At 32.8% G+C, this 21,964-nt stretch overlaps 1 protein-coding gene across 1 annotated transcript; it reads left to right on the top strand.

Moving 5' to 3' along the window:
* Nucleotides 1-681: 681 nt before the first annotated feature.
* Nucleotides 682-20,116, top strand: BBS7 (Bardet-Biedl syndrome 7 protein; the record flags this gene model as incomplete). Its single annotated transcript, XM_012938451.2, has 12 exons — nt 682-819; nt 881-1,056; nt 1,112-1,301; nt 2,620-2,753; nt 4,773-5,019; nt 7,599-7,683; nt 8,283-8,385; nt 10,500-10,758; nt 12,888-13,108; nt 13,709-14,031; nt 18,789-19,076; nt 19,974-20,116. Coding segments are annotated over 12 exons (2,307 nt in total), but the record flags the coding sequence as incomplete, so codon positions are not given.
* Between the last annotated feature and the right edge of the window lie 1,848 nt (nt 20,117-21,964).

The raw sequence follows: 21,964 nt of genomic DNA, 5'->3' as shown, positions 1-21,964 counted from the left end.
TGGGTATTGTTTCTTCAAAAAGTATATCATGTCAAGTATATGTGATGGGGAATAATTAACAATGCAAAATAAAATAGAAGTCATGGCTAAAATTAACTCATTTAAAAATGTAGTAATGTTACCTATCATAAGAAAGTGTGACCTAGAGCTGAATACATAAATATGTACTTGATATATGGGCCATATTGTTTACTATTTCAAATTCTAAGGTTTTTGATATCTAGAAAGTGTGACGGTGTCATTCAAATCTATGCTTAATGATAAAATAATTTCGAATCGTTAACATTCTGTTGCAAATAGTTTTTACTCGATATTATAGTTGTAGAATTAATGAAATTAACTTCATGCCAATCTTACCATCATTCCAATTGGATCATTTTTACGTAATATTTACTTTTTTCACTGATATTTTATCATGCTACTGACAGTAACAAGTTACTGAAGTAAATCGCCGGGTAAATTCGTTTATACTTTTTCTGTACTTACTCTTAAAATGAACTAATGTAACTTTTTTTTAAAATACATATTTTCAGCCTATGTTGTAGCTGACTGACTGACGCGTAGGAACTAATTTGATTAAAACAATACTATTGAATGTTCAATGTCATTTAATCTTCATCAAGCACATTATACATCTGTATGGAAAAAATATAAAACAAAATTTACTACCTATTACTTTAGATAAAAACAACCTTTAGAAATTCTGCAAAACTCTTATTACCATCTAAGGCATTATCTAACAAAAATTATAAGAGTAAATTAATTGTGGCAGATACTACTGGTGATATACATTCATTTCAATATATTAATGGATTAAAGGTAAATAAGACAGAGTAAAACGTTGATGTAATGTATATATATTTATATATATTTCTAATAGCATACAAAATTTTCTGTGGGATCACCAATTACATGTATTTGTATTGGAACATATCAAAATAATGAGAAACAACGTATTATTAGTGTTTGTCATAATTTTAATATATCTGGATTTACATTAAAAGGAAAACAACTTTTTGAATATCCTTCAACTATTCAAGGTCATGTGAATTCAATGTATGTTAACTAATTAAAACAAATAATCATAGTTAATTTTCTTTGAGTTATTTAGGTTTATACAATCTACAAATATTTATTATACTGTAGGATGTATGTATCAACAATTAACAAATTTTAAAGATACTGAATTTCTTCTATTACCTGATATTATTACAAGTATATATGTGATTAATAATGATGCTACATGTTCAATACCACTTGTTGTTCTTGCTTGTAAAGATAAATTAATACGTATTTTGAAAGTAAGTAAAATATTAAAATTTTCTATTTTATGTTTCATAAGAATCTTGATATTAAAAGACAAATATTTGAAAGAAGAATATACTTTTCAATAAATTCTCTTCAGGTTCTATAATTATAGATCCAAATTAATCAATCAGAGGGGACGTGGCTAGTGAAATAGTAACTCAGAGATTACGTAAGATGTTACAGAAATTTTTTAACTTCAAGGAAATGTGATTAATGTTTTCTACGCGCCCAGTGGTGACACTGAGGCTAAAAGATAAATTGCCTAGAATGACCACCTCATTTTGTATTCATCAGTTCAACTGCTCCTGTGGAGCGAGTTATATTAGTCGAAGTTCTAGGAATTTACATTTTCATGCTCGTGAACACCTCCCAGCGTGGCTAAACAAAGGTTTGATGAAGAAAATGAACAGCTCGATATTGGCCCTTTTAGTACAAACTGGTCATAGTGCCAGTATAAACCAATCTTTTTCAATTATTTATAAAGTCAGTAATTTTTTGCCAAAGCTTGTCAGACTTAAAGTTCTTCAAGCGTCTGAAGCAGTAGCCATCCGGATGAAGAAACCACAGCTATGCGTACAGAAGAAATATCTTCAACCACTCCTCCTCTGGCCAAAATCAAGACTAATTAATCAATAGTAATCTACTACTACGACCTTTCGTAGTCTGTTATCTTTATTCACGAATCTTTGCATTATTATTATTATTATATTCGATAATTTTGTTGTTTAATTATATTTTCCTTAAAAAAGCTTGGACCAGATTGCCAGGCGAAACGTTGGATTTACTTCAAATTCTTTCGCTGAGATTTTACAAGTACATTCTTCCTCTTTAATGTTATTATTATTATTATCATTACTATTATTGGTTAAACATCATTCTCCTATACATGATTCATTCACTTTGTATTCATCCCTCCTTATTACGTCTTACTAATTTGATCGAATTTGTAATTGCACTATTATTTCTTTCTCACCTTATCTGACCCATATTTATTCTGATCATGGATCTTAAAAGATTTCACTTAACATATACGCAGATTCAAGTTTACATTCTGTCTGAGTCAATATCAACATTAACAATTTTATTGTATTTTGTTTATCACAATCCTAAATTCACACACTTTGAACGTTATACGTTGCCCTTAACTTGGCCATTTTTCGGATTATTAATTTGGATATACGATAATTATAGAACCTGAAGAGAATTTATCGAAAAGAATATTCTTCATTCAAATATGAATCTTTTAATATGATGAGGATCTTTGAACAATTAAAATCTTGATATTACTGATTATTGTTTTTTATTTATTAGAATGGTGTACTGTTATGCGAATTGGAAATTTCTAGTTCACCAGTCACCATAAATAGAGCGCATAAAAGTTATCCTTCAAATTATTTAATGTATGGAACATCAGAAGGTTATTTTGGTCTTTTTCAAGTGACAAGGTAAATATTATCTATGTTAATATATCTGTAAATTCATTTGTATGAAAGGATTGTGAATAGAGCATAATAGATTAGATAAATACATTTTTAATCAATTTTGTACTTTACGTAAGAGATTGACCTTAGTTATATATTCTTTGAAAATCAGGGGTATTTTACAGCTGTTTCGTTTATGTATGAAAATTATCAGTGGCATTACATATCCATGACCTCACCTAAGATTGAAATTAGGATCGTTATTTCTCTCTACGAGGGTTCAAATTTTAGACTATTGAGTTAGCATCCAACTGTTGATGTTTCTAGTTTCAATCAATTCTTCATTGATTATTTGATTGACTGGAGTTTTATTTATTATAATTAGCTGTTGATTTTCGATAAATTTCTTTAGTTTCTAACGTTATACTGAAGTGTATGAAATCAACCATATCAAATGATCAAGATAACTATTTCAACGATAAGCTTTGTCCATATAATTGAGAGAGCAATTATCAACTCTCTGTAATCTGCTAACCTGTATAGCTAACTGTATAGCAACATAGTTACTGATAGAGTTGCAAATTCTTAGTTCAAACCCGTAAGGAAAGAGGTGTACATGAGAGTGAGAAGTCACAGGGTTTTTTTAATGAATGTTGTTATTTTGAAATGGTAACTTTCGTTAAGTTTACTAATACTTCTGAAAACACTGCAGTATAAATAATTCAAGTTTTTCAATTTATTTGGCTTATTGAATATATTATATTCTGTAATACTAACTCAGTAGAATAATGGGAGCACATTTACTTTGAAACCTGAACGTCATGAGTTTGATCCGTGTTAGGAACTCGTGAGTGTGGATACTAAATAAGTCATATATAAGTACAAACCGAATTCTTATTGCCTTATATTTTTCGGTAGTTGGGTAGCTTAATTAAACTGTCTTCAAGGCAGACAATCTGGATAAATCTTCGATTCTGATAAGGAGGATTTCTTTCGGTCTTCATCAATGCATCCTTGTATTGATTACTTTTCCATGATTCGTTTTTATACAGATCTTGGTTCCTATGTAGTTACGTGAGTTTATTGAATAACTTAATAGAATATTTGGAATAACCTAGTCATTATATCCATATGTGAGTTATTTTTAAATTTAAGTTGCTGACGAATTCTTATGGAGAAGTGATGATAAGGCTGAGGCTATCATAGTATATAAATGTATAGTTATTACTATCAAACTCACTTGGTAGACAGGAAACGTACTGATCACTCACAAATAACTTTACGTTTTTTAATTTGATGAATGTTCCATATTTATTTGTGCTTGTTTACAGGACAAATTTTCAACTTCAGTATTTTCCACATGCCGTTTTTAGTTTTGCAGTACCTCTGTTGAACATATTTTCAGCAAATTAAATATATATTTCCAATAGTAACTAAGGTTGTAATTTAGAACTTGAGTTTCGTTGTAACTGTTATTAATCGCAAATGGACGTACCTTGATCTCGGTTTTGACGTTCACAGTGAAACATGAATTTATAATTTAGCGCTTATTTTACTGAGCTCCAAGACTTATGATAGCTACTAACTTGTTTAAAGGTTACATGCTCTTATTCATTCGGATTTATGTTTTAGTGTTCTTAACATTCTGAGGTACATTAGAACAGTCTTTTTTGATATAACTATTAAATAAGCTAAACATGATCTTCATTCACTAGCTTAGCGGATAACTCAACGTTCAAAGAACTAGGTGTTGGGTTTGTCAGTGCGATATAAGTATACTCAGCTAATGAAATCCATGATGTGGGTTCTACTGTTAGAAACTAGTATCATAATCATGTAAGCGCAAGCAGTATTTATGAAAACATCCAGTGAAAAAACCGCTTATACAAACAGATACTAATAAAACACATTATCGTAAATATTGACAACAAAAATACAGAGATCATTACAAACAGTAATTTTATCGATTTACGCTTTCCTGATAGCATCTTTTATTCCTCACTTGATGCTTATTACTACTATTATTGTTATTGTTTTGTTTAGTGAAAATGTCACAAGAATATGGGAAGCCTCATCAAAATTTGGTACCAGTGAAATTCTATCACTGGAACACTATGATATGTTGAATTATGACGATAACAAAAACAATAGCAATGATGATGATGATGATGATGATGATGATGATGATAGTGAAAATACTGAAGATGTATTAATTGTTGCTTTCACAAATGGAAGAATCGAACTGTATAAATATGATCAACATAAATATCCATTACTGATGTATGAAACGGTGAGTGATAGATACGTTAAAAAGTTTTATGAAAATTATTTATATGTCGAGAGTTTGATAACGGTAGAAACTTTCATCAAAAACTGATATTATCTTGAGAAACGTTCAAAACTAGACTGCATCGGACAGATATTTTTTCCTTAAATGGATCTCTTTAATAGCACGCACTCACGGCTTCAAAATATGGGATCAAACTCATTACTTTCAATCCTGGTGATAAGATGTAAGCCAGAGGTCAGTAAATTACTGGCCACTGAAATGTTATGGAGATCTTGATATATATATATATATATATATATATATATATATATATATATATCATAGAGTTTTTATGGTTGAAAATATAATTTGTTGAATACTGGTTTATTGATTACATGATATCATGCTTCCTGTTTGATTTGAGGGTTTTAGGTTTAATCTCCAGTGAAGTCATGGATGCGCACTGTTGAGGAGTTCAGTACTAGGATGATGCAGCTTTTCAGTGCTTCTTAGTTTTCAATGATGATCTAACTAAGATATGTCCTTGATGTAAACGATGAAAACTGAGTAATTATCGATGAACACAACTTATAATGAAAAATGGGTTGAAGGTTAATTACTAGAATTCAAAACAATTAGTTCCTTTGATAAATTTTGATAATAGAATTCACACAAAATAATGTAACAAAAATTCATCTTAAAGCTATATTGATACTGTTATGGCTTTATGTCCGGCTTTTATCACGTGATCTGTCCACCGATCAAAATACGACTTATATAATCTTAGCACTATGCCAAACCAATGACGTTCGACCGATATGAGCAGCCTATCATCCTTATTGGTCCTATGTCCGCCTAGCCCATTCGCTTGAGTCCAGAACATAATACCAGCTTCTGCAATATGAATCATTTATTTCAAACATACTCGGTTTATATATCAACCAGACAGACCACAACGTACCATAAAATAGAAAATAACATTTGTACAATATTTGGCCAAATGTGGCTGTGAATGTGGGAGGCAGTAGTCAGTAAACTGAGCATAGCTTAAGAACCGTAATTCGTACAATAACAAATTATAGATCAAAATAAAGCTTATAATAAGAGGAATATAAATTCACATAATCTAATTATTGAATAATTATACCATGAGAATATATAAGTAATATTAGAACAACATAGATATAAGCGAACAATATTGTTTTCGATTAGATCCTCATCAGGCTTTACTCTAATATACAGTAATATTTATATGCATATACGATATTATTAAACCAATCAAGGTAGTTTATAAGCCAACGATAACAATGAAAACGATTACATAATAAGTGAAACGTGAAAAGTACAAATTGATGGTGTGACAACAGGTGGATTAGTTTTGATAAGAATAATAAAGGTTCAAATCACTTATTATGTAATCGTTTTCATTGTTATCATTGACTCATAAACTACCTTGACTGGTTTAATAATTTCGTATATGCATATAAATATTACTGTACATTAGAGTAAAACCTAATGAGGATCCAATTCAAAACAATATTGTTCACTTATATCTATGTTGTTCTAAATTTACAATCTAGGTAATATTAGTCAATTAATATGTCTCAGGAGTTACTCGTGATTTAATCTTCGCTCGGATATAACAGATACCGTTCTTCCTAATTTATATTTGTAGATTCCATAGCCTCAATAGAGTGCTAATATGACCTATGAGATTCAAACCCAGTTTCGCGGCGTGATATGTTACCATTGTCTAAAGCGATTGTAACAATTCAAAAGAGTTATTATTGATAGACAATTATTCAGCCAGAATATAATGACCTCGAGTTAATTATCGGTTGCTAAATGACTAATCAAGGTTGAAAGTAAAGGTCAGAGGAAAAACTAACCAATGATTATTTTCATTCCTGTCTTTTTAAACTATATTTTCGCTGTTGACATCACTAGTCGATCCAAGCTAAAATGCGATTGAAAATCTGAAAGCACTTGATGGCCGTTTCGGCCTAGTATTGAAATACCTAGCAGTGTGCATCCTTGGCCCCACGCACGGGAATCGAACCCCGGACCTTCGGTCCCACACGAACGCTTCATCTATACAGCCCCTAATCGGCATCCAGCGGTGTTAATGTCCGAATACGATCAATCCATGATCATGCGCAACCTTTCGTTTCATTTACTGATCACTGAATAGTGACGTCTGTCAAGTTGTTTCGTTCTCAACGCATATCAAATTCTATCGATGAATTGTTCAAGTGTGTGAAGATCACAGTGAATTTTGTTTGATATAAAATAACTAAAAGCAATAAACATAAGGCCTCGGTTTTTTTAAGCTAGATATTACCAACCAGCGAAGGTTGCCTACAATCATTGATGAAAGCGAATACGTCCCAAAACAATATCATTCGGTAACAAAATTCATTCAGTGGTTTTTGTATTACTGTGGAAATTACCCAGGAATGTCATTTTGAATTCATCCTCTTTGAAGACTATATATTCCTTGACTCCCATAGTAAAAAGTATGTAGATGTCGTATTTACACTAAAAGTTGTATTCTTTTATTTAGAACTTTAATGTTCCACTTACTTTTTATCATGTTTTAGAAAGTGAATTATCACTTAACATCCGTGATGGCTGGTCGATTTTCTAATGTAAATTATCCGGAACTTTTATGCATTACATATACTGGTATGTTTTGTTTTTATGCATATAATGAAGGAACCTATTCAATTCCTTGTTCTATCATGGTCTTAACCCCCTATTTCTCCAAATCCATCATACTATCTTCTTCTTTTGTACTGAACTATACTTTTACTCTTAACCTACTTATTTCTTTCTCCGTGCCCTACTTGATTACATTTCATCTCGATTTTTAAATGTTATCTTGTCATGTTGCATAACTATTTTTCACAATTAATAATCTTTGTCTAAAGCTTAAGATGTTGTTCACAAGCATATAAGCTCTCATCAATTACATTTTCAGTGTCTTTTGATATGAGTAAATTTTATTCCTTTTCCGTTACTGTGTTCAGTAAATTTATATTACTGCCGAAACAACATGTAATTGTTTATTAAAGTGGGGGTAAAACAGTGTGCATTTATGTTTGTTCAGCTTTGTGCATCGATTCCCTCAAAAGAAAGAACTATTTTACTGCAACAATCTAGAGAATTGTATCCCAAACATTTAAGTATGACCTTACAAATTATTTTTGTACTACGGTTATACTACTTGCAAATGTTATAGTAGTCAAATTAATAATCTGCATTTTCATGTCTTGGCTCTCAAGGTTTGATTTTTGGTTTAACTACACAACCAATCAGAAAAGAAACAATCTTCGATCAACCTGACGTAATGGAACTTCAATTTATGTCAAAAGTGGATAAATTAAAGTGAGTAACCAGTTGCTGTGATGGTTGCCTTTTGTGTTTCCTGTTATTCACACACTTTCATCTCGGACATTAAAGGTATTCCGTCGTAGTTTAGAGCAATAGAGATTTTGTAGATATTTTTACTTGGAGAAATGACTTGCAAGAGGTTTATAATTGGGTGTGCTTATTTTAAAATCACAAGAGTTGGTTCGCAAATGGATAAAAAAGTCTATTATATAGCTAATTTCTGTTACATCTAACCAATAGTGGTCATTCGATGATGATAACTATGTTGTTCAATGTCACTTTCGGTAATCCAGGGTGTTTTTTACCGGGTTTTGATATAACGGATGGTATTAAATATTCTTCTGACTCTTAGGTATACTAAGACAATACGTCAATGCGATAATGAGGCGTTATATCAGATTCAGGATTCACGACCCGGAATAGCATGAATTCATTTTATTTCGTTGGTTCTTGTCAACTGCTTACAACCTGTGATGTTTAAAACATAATTACGAAATGGGTTTAAATTACTTACATGAAAACGTTTAGTTGGAAGTTACGTTAAAGTTACATAAGTATAGTATAGCAAGGGTGTAAATAAATTCAATAGATTGAATATTGTAAATATAAAAGAACATTCCACAACATTGATTGTAACAACAGTTCAAACGTCCAGAAACAAGTGATTACATAATGAGTAAACATTGACAGGAATATGGTGAATAGAGCTTAGTTGATAAAATAAGATTACTAACTTGAAAGATAGTTTAAATAACACTCAATGATGTAATAAGTGAAAGAAAGAGTCAAAAAGAAATTACAAGATGCAACGAAGAAATATTTTTCACCAAGGCAAGGAAAGATTAATGACCATCTCCTTTTGAACACATGTCAGATTTTTGACGCCTGATAGCAACGGCTTCAGCAAACTTCGGAAGACTGGATTTCGAACGCTTATTAATCACCTTGAAAGATTGCAAGTTATCAACCTGATTTCCTGTATCAAGGAGATGTTTGGTCTACGCCGTCAAAACAGCTACATTGGCCGAACAAAAAGGAGGCTATATCTTAGAGTTTTTGAACATGTTTCAAAAAGCCTCAGAACAAGAGAAAGAAAGACTAAACAGTGTAATTACCAAGCATTAAGTTCATAACTTGCAATCTTTCAAGGTGATTAGTAAGCAGCCAAACTCTAGTCTTCTGAAGTTTACTGAAGCCGTTGCTATTAGGCGTCAAAAATCTGACTTATGTGTTCAAAAGGAGATGGTGGTGAGACTATAACTTATGGACAACCTTTGAACGAACCTTAAGTGACCTTGAGGACTATTAGCCAATCAGAAAAGTTAGTATAGAGTAAAAATATATTATACAAAAACCAAAGAATTAAAGTGGATACATTTATTTTGCATGGTTCAAAAACTTGTCAAGGCTCGAAAGAGGTTCATAGGTTCTAAAATCATAATGCGTGCAGTAGAGGAAATCATCCATATGGATTCATAATGGTCGGCCTTTCGAACCACGATAAGGTCGCGAAAACGTTTTCAGCTTCGACCACGTAGCTTCAATATTGTTTGTGTGCATTCCGGTTGTTGGGTCCACAAAATACCACTTGTGAATAACGACACGCTGCACATAACCAAGTGTATGTAGGCATCTGTACGCTCTCCAATCATCCGTATATATTATAGTACCCGGCTGCAGCCAGTGTTACTGGTGCTTTTATTATCGAGTTTGCAACAATTGTCTTGTCTCAATCTGGATCGAGTGAAAACATACTAACATACTTCTTCCTCCAACACATATTACATCGAAAGAAAACATCATCACGGTAGTCTGCACAAAGTCCACAGGTCATTTGATTACCACAATAACAAATAAAAAATTTTTTAATAGTCCCATTTTTTATAGCCGTTCAGTTATCACATATCCTCCAAAATCCACTGCGAAACGATCGCATGTAGGCATCAGGTACTGAAATTAGCGCCATGACCTTGAAATCCCTCAAACGCTTCTGATTGGCTCGTTCATCAATTTTAGTCTCGCCTAATTTCATTGGTCAATATTTATGATGAACACACAAATGTTGTTCAATGTTCAATTTTGTTTTTTCTTCTTTTTATCAAAAAAAGTGAAGAAATTTCAAATTTAGAAAATCAATTACAATTAATGAAATTGAATCAAAAACAAATTGAAAAAGAACAAATTATTTTAATACCATTAGAATTAGATTATAAATTTTATTTAAATAAAGACCTATCTGTATATTGTTTAAATATAGAAACCCAAATACCAATTGATCATATATTAATACAAAGTAATTGTCCAATTGATTTATTCGATATTGAAGAGAATACAGCTGTAAGTAGTTCAAGTGAATGTACAAAAGATGTAAGTGTTACAATGTATTACTAAAGGTCTTTGTTTTGTTAATATGAAACAGTAATTTTAATGGTCATGCAACTGATATGTTTGAAGAGATTATGAGTTAAACTAATCTGAGAACGGAACAAAGACTCTGTGATACAATGACAGATAAGCTAAAGAAAAAAACAGGGGATAATTTATGTCCTGTAAATGCTATCGATGAAACTCATATTGTGTGGTTCATTTAATTCAAGACTTAATATATGGAAGTGATTTTATTCATAAGTTCATTATTTTCTAACTTTACTTATAGTCCGTCCAGGGTCACTGTTGGTCCCTAGCCTATATAAAGGTTGAGGGTCGAACATGGGCTCAGCAATTCCATTTCGTAGAAAACAACCCTGATAAAAAGCAATGCTATGTTTGAAGAGATTACGAATTCACCTAATCTGAGAATCGAACGAAGACTCTGTGACAGAATGACAGATAAGCTAGCTATTCTGACGCGTCTCAGCCCCGCTAACTAGAGAGAGAAGTTCAAGTTAGGAAGAGGGAAATATATTCCACAAGCAGCCAAAAGCACAAACAACCACGACCAGACTAGTTGGAAATACACTCATTTATATATTGATTCATAAACCCATTTTTTGATTAATAAGTAGGATGAAATCACACATATGAATAATACTTAGGGTTATAACGAGTTACATGCTGAGTATATTTCATGTTCATTCAATACAAGGATATCGTATGCTATACAGAATAGAATGTCATACGGGATAACAGAAACAAATACTTTACTAACTAATGATTACATGGAATTAAAATGGAATTAATGTTGAACCAAAAATCCTAATCAATAAATCAATCTAATTTTGACTTTTCATCCCGTCATATCAGTAACTAGGTGTCAATTTTGAAATCTACTTAATTTCAGTTTGAACAACATAGTAGTATATAGATAACTTTAGAACAAAAAAAAGTATCTGTGATAACTGATTATATAAATATATGTTTGATAGATTTAGAATTAATTCAATTTCAAACTATGGTTTGATAAGTTATACTGGTAAAACATGGAAAAATACGACCGATTCTATCTCTAAGAGAATAACAATAATCGCTTAACGACTATGTATATATATATAGGACTATCCGAACCATCACTCAGTATAGTTCAATATCCATATTGAAGTGAACGAACACTCAGGCGGGGAAGATTAATTTATTGTTTATTACAAAATTACAGAATGCTTTCATAAAATATGAAAACAATATGTTAAATACATAATTTGCACATCTTCCATCTGTTATCGTTTACATGAATCGTGATTCTTTCAATTCTGTCGTTACCACGATTATTTTCTGTTTTCTTGAGTTGAATCCTCCCAATCTTCTGTAGACATGCATTTCACTTTCGTTTTACATACTCCCTATATCTATCAACATAACATAGCTGGCACTACACTCGTCCTCCCTTTAAACGTAAGTCATCCTTGCGGACATTCTGCTCCTTATGTCGCTTTCTTCTTCCCCACAGCTTGTGCCACACTCTCCGTCGAAACGTTGAGTCTGCCGGCGCTTTGACCTCCGTAGCAATGTCAACCTGCAAGGCCATCTAAATTTGATGTCCGCCCAGAGACCGGCAGCTTACTCCTCTCCGCCAACGGCGGCTGCTACAGCCGACGCCAACCCGACAGAACACTCTTATCGATGTCACGTTTCTGCACCAGACCACCCCAACTATCCGCAGAATCTCACCCTTTTCGCCTCTTATTTGGCAGCTACATGAAATGCAGTGAATGAACACTCAGATGGGGAAGACCGATTTATTGTCCAATGTTCACTCACACAGTGGTTTACTAAAATGTGAAAATTATACATCAAATACATCATTTGCACATCTTCGAATTGTCTCTAACAAGCTTCATTGTTCCTTTATTCCTGTTGTTATCATGATTACTTTCAGTTTCTTTCTCTTCATTTCAATCTTCTCGACCTTCTGCTCGCATACATTACACTCCCGACTGATGCTACACACTACGTATATCTGTCAGCATAACTGGCATGCACAATATCACTGACCAATCACTTAAAATGTTGATTTATATTTTTAACTACACATTCATTCTCTTCTACTTGATTTTGATTAGGACGGGAATGCATTATTGACAACGTATCGGTGCCAAGTGAATACAACACGGTTTGACATTCAATTTCGTACGGTTGAAGGTCATTACGGTCATGTATCTGTGTATGTAGTACCAAAAATAAATTTATCAAATATGGTTACATGTAAATGTATTAAGCTATTAATACATCCATTATCATTACATTGTTTAACTCATCATATAGAAGATGAACCGTTAAAAAGGTGAGTTTATTGTATTGCAGGGATGATTGATGTGGTTGAATGGATTTGCTTATTCACGGAATTAACCCTCCAAGTTTCATGTTGACTTAAAATTCCAGAGAAAAATAATCACTGACCAACTGACTGTATTTCACTTTCAAGAATTCAGTCTCTGATTTTTATACTTATGGTTAAATGTCAAAATATTGACCAAAGTCGAAAATGAATATTACCAAAAAAACGATGAGGCTACACATCTACCAGTCATATAATAGTTGATATTACTAGTGAAGCATGAATTTATTTGTTAACAGGATATTTTGACAATGTGATTTAATATAATATGTAGTGATGACTAGTTAAATAGGTTTTAACTAATAGATTATATAGTCTGAGCTTCCCTCTATTTCTTGTTTCTATTTTGAGCAGTCGAATAGTGTGTCAATGATTCACATATATAGGGAAGTTTGGCTAAACGGTCTATTCAACACTCCCTAGTTTTTCCAATGAGCTATTCATATTGTTTATCGATTCAGTTTAGTGTACACACATAATTTGATCCTAATTTTGTCAATATGAGACACCTAAGGAGTTTTTTTCTTATTTTTATGTCGTAAATAGATATTGGAACAGTTTACAACTAACTGGAAATTTCTCTTTAACGGAAATGCATAATTGGTTATCTATGTGCTTACCTGAAACCCCTGAAAGGCCCACATTAATTAATTCGGATACAAAACAAGGTGATAAAAATGACAATCACGACAGTGAAGAATCTGCGCAACTGTTCTATAAATCAATTTATCTTAAAAGTCAATTGAAATGCGTTTATGCAAAAGGTTATGCTAATCTCCAATCGGACAATCTCTCTACAATTGCTATATTGAAAGATGTCTTAACTAAAGAAGCTAATAGAAAGAAAATTCAATTATCAATTAACTTAGGTACTCTTCATTATCTTGTTATCAAATTTGGAAGGTGAACCGACTTGTACTCAATCATTCAGTGATAAGTTAGTCGGTATAGCTATAAGAAGTTGTAGTTATGTTAAAATAATTTTTGTAAGAAGTTTAAACTACTTGTCTAATATATAAGTAGTTAAGTTGTATCAACTGTTTAATAACAATGTAGCACATGTCTCTTACTAGAAACATTCGTGAACTTTAATTGATTTCTTGTCATTTCAATCACTTCACATAGTTCCTTTTCATAGAAAACGAAGATTCTTATATCATCAGTGTACATAATGTTATCGCTACTGATAGAAAGTCTTGAAAGTAAGCAATGAACATCGTATTAAATTCAATATAAAATTCAAATAACTGATTAGTGAAATCTCCTAGATTATTGTGTTCCATGAACATATGAAATTTTCGTATCATTTAGTACTGGCCGTTATTCCATAGTTGCAGAGATCTAATATTTGGAATGAAGTCTTACTTATTCACAAATCAAAATGTATCACGTTTGGAACTTAACATATCTTTCTTAAAACCACTCAACAACAGTTTACTATTGTTATGAAGCATACGAATTTAATTTATAGCAAGTGAAATGGATTGTAGACGGGAAATTAGCAAGGATTATACAACACTGAAGAGTTTTTCTTAACTCACTATTTGGAACTTTAAAAGTTCAATCCTCTTGGCAATCAGATTAGTGACTTTTGGATATTTCAACAAGTTTGTTGCATGTAGACCACTGTATTGTAATTATATGAGCTAAGTTATGAACTTTATTCAGTTCCTGGATATAACGCGACAGTTTTGGGAGTCATCATGTATACGACAAATATGTCTGCAGCTGTTTTGTCTTAGTCTAGGATTCCTCTGTGATAGTGATCATCCTTGATCCCACCTGAGATGGAATCCAGGAACATCAGGTCTCTTGTTGAAAGCTTAATTCCCGAAATACTTAGTCGGTATCCAGTATGAATTAGACATAACATAACCTTACGGAGTAATGGAGACACACATCGACTGATGCATTTGTTTTAACTGAGATGAGGAGTAGAAATGAGAAACTTTGAAAGTTATTCTTCACTATGAAGCAGTATATACAATTTTTATTTTTATATTCATCGGCAAATTTGTAGTTTATTCGTTTTACAATATCCAATATGTTCAGAGTATCAAGTATTTTTGCACATTTTTCCGTTCACTTGGTCGGTGAATACTGCATATAAGAGCATAATTTCCACTGAAGATTTCGCTTCATGCTCTAATTTGTTTTGTTTTTTTCATCCGGTAAGTTGGGATGCACTTCAGTGGCGTATTCATAGTGGGGAAATATGCAGATAGCTTTAGGTGGTTCAAATGAAGTTCCCCAATGAACTTTATGTTCCTAAATGCATTACTTACCCATTAGGAGAACGGAAAAATGCTTGGAAACGATGAATATTACATAAGTATTAAATATTGGTTGACCGTAGACGTTTTTAATAAACGATTGGTTCTTGTTATTTTGATATTTCCCGTCTCGTTAATTATAAGCTACCATTTAACTCCCTAATAGTTGTTACATTTCTTTACGTTCATATATTACTGTTAGTAAGTTATAATCCTCTTATTTACAATTGTACCGTGAATCTTCTAGTTTTGTTTATAGCATAATGTATTACTTACGGTATATTATTGTTTTGTATTTTATGCATATTGTCGTAGGAGTTTTAGAGGAAAAATAATACTGGGTGGTGTGAGGTACTTTCCCAGTGTTCTGTGCAGTTTTAAGAACGGAATTAGAATATCAATTGTGATTTCGGTAATTTTGGGATATATAGTAAATAATATTAGGAAACGCATAAACAAAGAAAATCCATAATTGCGTTACGGTAACTAATATGGGAAAAAGGGTTAAAAGTAGTCATACTAAAAACAGGAGTTAGCTGTATGAGAAATTGTGGAATTTCAGGTTAAAATCTATAAAACAATCATTAAAAATTATAAGCAGAGGTGGATGATGGCTACTAGTAGAATCTAGAACGCGCGTTTCGTCTTATTTAGCACTAGTCATCTGGGAACACCTGCATCCCAGAGTCAACGTTTATTCCGGGATTCGAACGTAGTACATTTCGCTTCAAATGACATCGTGTTAAGCAATACTATTTAGATTCATTCTTTATTTGCATCTTGTTTTTATACATTTACTACTACTGGATTGTATTTCGTGTAGTTTATTTAACAATACTACTTTTCCATGGTGGTCTAGCTTCAATTGACTCATGATTTCAACTATTGAAATTTCTAAAATCGCCATAAAACCCCTTCTGATAATAATCACCTGCTCACTAGTGACTGGCTTCAAGAGGCATTTCCTGGAGTTCTACTGAGAAGCCGTCACCAGTGAAGATCAACTGGGTCTGTTGTGAGATAGTAACTCTCTGAAGACAATGGTGGATGTGTCTCTCAACTTCTTGGATTAGTTGAATTTAGACATTAACACCGTTGGATACCGACTCAGTGGTCTAATGGTTAGGCGCTCGGGCGCGAGACTAATAGGTCCTGGGTTCGGAGCTCTCGGGTGACAGTATCGTGGATGAGCGCTGCTAAAGAGTCCCATACTAGGACGAAACGCCGTCCAGTGCTTCCAGGTTTTCCATGGTGGTCTAGCTTTAATCGACTCATGATTTCAACTATTGAAAATACTACTTTTATTAAGTTATTCTCAATGCAATCTTGATGTAAAATGAAACAAGTTTCATGGTGCCTCTTAATTTTTTTTTAACTAAGATCAAATTGTTATAGATAGAGTACAGCTTGCGATAAATGTGACAAATGAACAAAAGTGGATATATTTCTTATTAGAATAAGTATAAAACATTAACACAATTAAATTTATAGCAGTCTGTGTAATAATAGTAAAAATGGTGGTAAAAAAAATCCCACTGACAATGAGCACAGTTTGCAGTAGTAAGAAGCATAAAATAATTCTAGAGTAGAAGATTGGGAAATGTATATCTTAAGAAAAATGGCTAAGTTACTGTGATCTATTTTCAACTATATCACTTAAAGTCTCCAAACATAAGCCTTAACCAGAAAGACTACGCCTATCGACACGGTTTTGGCCATCACGATTTCTACTGTTATTCCAACAAACTTAAATATATGGCTAGGGAGTGGCTGAGACATACATAGCATATGACTTAGCGATCTGAGTCGATGAAAGTTTTCAATTTATCAAAGAGTTTATGATTTTTATTAATAACGCACTCCTAACCTCAGTATTACTAACTCAAAAGTTTGAATATATGTGGGATATACATCAAAGATATCTAAAATTGATGATTAGTAGCTTAAGCATCGTTGCTTCTTACCTTCATTGATTATGTTTCTTAACCATGTAGTCATACAGAGTGAATATACTTACTTACTTACATTCGCCTGTTATCTCGCGTGGAGGAGCATAGGCCGCCAACCATCACTCTCCATCGAACCCTCTCCTGGGCAATCCTTTCTAGTTGTTATTCATCTTTTTTCGTATCTGATTCCATTTCCCGACGTAGTGCGTTCTTCGGCCTTCGTCTTTTCCGTTTCCCTTCAGGATACCAAGTCAGAGCTTGGCTCGTGATGCAGTTTGGTGATTTCCTCAATGTATGTCCTATACACTTTTAAAGTCTTTTTTCTAATTTCCTCTTCAGCTGGAAGCTGAATTATCCTCTCCCACAGAAGGTTGTTGCTGATGGTATCCGGCCAATGGATGTTGAGTATCTTGCGTAGACAACTAATTATAAATACTTGTACCTTTTTGATGATGGTTGTAGTAGTTCTCCCAGTTTCAGCTCCGTACGGTAGGACCGTCTTTATGTTCGTATTGAAAATTCTCACTTTGAAATTGGTTGACAGTTGTTTTGAGTTCCATATAGTCTTTAATTATAGGAATGCTGTCCTTGTCTTGATAATCTTCGCCCTAATGTCTGTATCCGATCCTCTACGTTCATCGATGATGCTTCCCAGGTACATGAAGGATTCCACATCTTCCAGAGTTTCTCCATCAAGTGTGATTATGTTGGTGTTCTCCGTGTTGTATTCGAGGAACTGGATTTTTCTGTTTATACTGAGGCCTACTGTTGCAGAGACTGTCGCTAAACTAGTTGTCCTCATCTGCATTTGTTGGTGTGTATGAGATAGAAGGGCAAGGTCATCTGCGAAGTCTAAATCTTCTAATTGATTTCGACCTGTCCATTGAATTGCATGCTTTCCCTTAGATATCGATGTCTTCATAATCCAGTCAACTACCAGAAAGAAGAGGGAGGGGAGAGTAGACAGCCTTGTCTGACTCCGGTCCTTACTTGGAATGCATCTGTCAGCTGTCCTACATGCACGACTTTGCACTGTAGTCCATCGTATGAGTTCCGGATTATGTTGACAATCTTCTCAGGAACTCCATAGTATCAAAGAAGTTTCCATAATCTTCTCTTGTCCACACTGTCAATCGCCTTCTTATAGTCAATGAAGTTGATGTATAGTAACAAGTTCTACTTAACTGATTGTTCGTCGACGATCCGTAGTGTCGCAATTTGGTCTGTGCACGACCGATCCTTACAGAATCCAACCTGTTGATCTCGAAGTTGATCAGAGTGAATATATATACGGTATAATTTTCTTTCGAAAGACAGATGAACATCTGACTTATACTACTGATAATAAAAGTACATTAAAAATTTGATCCTCATGAAAGATTCTTTTATTTCAACTTATTTTAGATATTCAAATGGATAGTATAGAATATATGTTAAGAATGATTGATACCAAACTAGTTTATCTTAATGAATTAGAAAAGAAAGTGAAATTAATCAAACCAATAACAGAGTTAATTTCAAATGAAATTCAATCTATCAATAGAGATAATTGTTTATTTAAACAAATTACTCCAAATGATAATCCATTACCATCAGATTATTTACCATTAGAATATGTACAAATATGGAGAGATTCAAATAAATTAAAACAAGAATTCAAATATCAATCATGTCAATTAAATAGATATTATGGTAAGATATTTTCTATAATAATATGTTATGTCCTGATAAGAATAATGAATGGTAATTTTGGGGATCCATTTATGGAACAATACTATGCGTATATTTTTATTGTATAATTATTAAATAACTAAACTATTCATATTCGTGTTCCTCTTATCCTTGACCAGTGGAGCTAATCCGTGTCGGGTAGAGACAGGTATCTACCTCAGTACAATGGAAGATGGTCGCGCAATTTCGCGGATTGATTGAGGTTAGACATTAACACCGCTAGATGCCGACTCAGTGGTCTAGAGATTAAGCGTTCGCGCTCGAGATTGAAGGCCCTGGGTTCGAATCTCGAGAGCGAGATCGTGGAGTCCCGTAATAGGACGAAACAGCCTTATAGTGCTTCCAGATTTTTCATGATAGTCTGATATCAATCGGTTCATGATATCAATCAAAAACTTGATAATCTCTACAACCCTATACTGATAAATGTTATTTCCTATTTTATGATGTGATGTGGTCTGTTTGGCTGGTATATAAACTGAATATGTTTGAAATAAATGATTCGTATAGTGGGACTTGTTATTGATGCTCTGGATTCGAGTGGACGGGCTAGGCGAACAACTCAGATCAAGAACACGTGAATAGCCTGACTAGAACGTAAATATATTTCCACGCGAAAAACCAACAACAAGCCGACACAACCCAACTGCAATCAATAATAAGTAATGATAACGATAGGGGAATATATAACTCATCTAACACTTGTCAGACTATTTACTAATCGGACAAATCAAACAATCAATCATTATCATTCTCGCTCACATATCAGTAACATAGTCGAATGAAATAATTTTCTTTTAAATGATACTTTGTTATTTTTCAAACGAAAACTACCTGTTTTTTTTATTAAACTTTTAGAGTGTATTGTCGGTCTCTACATTGATAAATATCGTTTTCAAGGGAAAGATGTAAGCTATAAAAAGAATGATTTATTTAAACTATTGGAAAATTATAATCTGGATAAATTAATTGAATATTTTAACCAAGAACTATCTGTATAAAATCTGTCTTTTTTGCTTGTTTGTTACTTTTTGAGCGATACCTTTATATTTATATGCTTGTAATGATTGAATTTTATGGTAAATACATTAACTTAATACTGACTTAATTTTTTCAATAAGTCACGTCCTGAAAATTTCGTCATAAGACTTGACCTACTAACAAGTAGTTTAAACAGTAATATAAAAATAAATAGGGGCCTTATGATCAATACTCAAATATGACTTGGTTATATCTAAAAGTAATGACCTATTTTTTTCAGTTTATTACAGCAATAAACTAGGGATCTGATGACAAATTTAAATTTAGTTTGATCCATATATTGAATTTAAAGATATCTCTTTATTTTTAGCTTGTTCGTTTTCACGATAATGATTGAATGAACTGTCGAGTGTATGCAAAACCTACCGTAAAAAATATAAGTTTTGATCATGCATTAATGTTTATTTGAAATGTACAATGTTGGTTCTAAAAACGGACAGTTAGTGTTTTGTTTTAATCTACAGTGATTGATCACTGGGTAGTGGCTACTGCCTTGTTTGATCGAATTCTGTTAATAAAGTTGAGATGTTGCCATCAGTTTAAGCAATTGAAAATCTCGTTCATTATGTGACCGAAGGTAGTCGATAAGGAATTCTATTTTGCATAAGCTTTGTTCTACTTAGGACTTATAAGTAAGAGGCACCTGGAATCTTGGTGGGTCTTATGTATTCTCTTGGATTCAAACTCCTATCATTATTCAGGCTCACATGTCACTATTGAGATACTGAGACCTCAACTTACTTGGTGTGATGTGAACTCAAATTCCACAGGTGGCATCAGTTTTCTCACGATTGTCGTTATATCTTGTTTACGAGTTCCAGTTAGCATGAAACACAAGGTAAACGGGATAATGACATGATAACTACCTATACTTGTTTGAGTAAATAAATTAGTGTTAATTGATGTAAAGATAGCTTAGAACAAGAAATGTCACATATTACAAGATTAGTGCTTTCATACATGTGCTCATCCAACGATCCATTCATTGTCTTCAAAAGTGACAATTATCTGGTGGAATGTCAATAGAAATAAGATAAGCCTACTAAACGTCATGGCGACTATATGATTATAGAGTTTCAATCAGACTTAAGTATTCATTACAAATATAGAATATGACAGGAAGGTATATGATTAGATTCAGAGTGTTATATGACAAGCATATGTATAAGTAAGCATTTTTATGGATTCGATTGAATTACTGACACAAACTCCCGACAAGCAAATAGGAATAAATAATTGGGTGTATTAAATTTACTGAAACAGGTTTCTTGATTTCATTGTTTCGGTAAATGACGAAAAAGAAACTGAGATTTTGTCAACGTCAGCCATAAGTTTTAATGATACTAGTCACAGGTTAAAGATTAATGGAAATCAAGGAGCTTTGTGCTTATCTGTTTCATCCCGATATGAAACTCTTCAGCAATGCACACTCAAGATCTTGTCAAAAGGAAGACTCAGGAGATTTCAAGTCTGACGGATATGGCTTAGCCATTAGTTCAGTGTCCATCATTTATTTATTGGTGTAACATTTGTTAGTCGATTCTGCTATCGTTTATACACATTCATTAACTTTAGATATCTGCCAAACATTCTATATTTTCAACTCTATTTGCATTTTATGTTATTAAAATGTGAAAACGGCACTGTAAACTTTATTTCCTCATCTGTCAACCATGTTTTGATATGACTGTTAGTAGAATAACATAGTTCTGGGTTTGAACATGATTTACAACATTATTCGATGTGTTGCTTGATAATTGGTTGGACACCAGGGTGTTCTGGACGTCTATTTCAACCTATTTTTTGAA

This window comes from Schistosoma haematobium, chromosome 3 (assembly GCF_000699445.3).
Source record: "Schistosoma haematobium chromosome 3, whole genome shotgun sequence".
Lineage (NCBI taxonomy): Eukaryota > Metazoa > Platyhelminthes > Trematoda > Strigeidida > Schistosomatidae > Schistosoma > Schistosoma haematobium.
The sequence above is the reverse complement of the archived record's forward strand: the minus strand, read 5'-3'. Positions and strand labels throughout refer to the sequence as shown.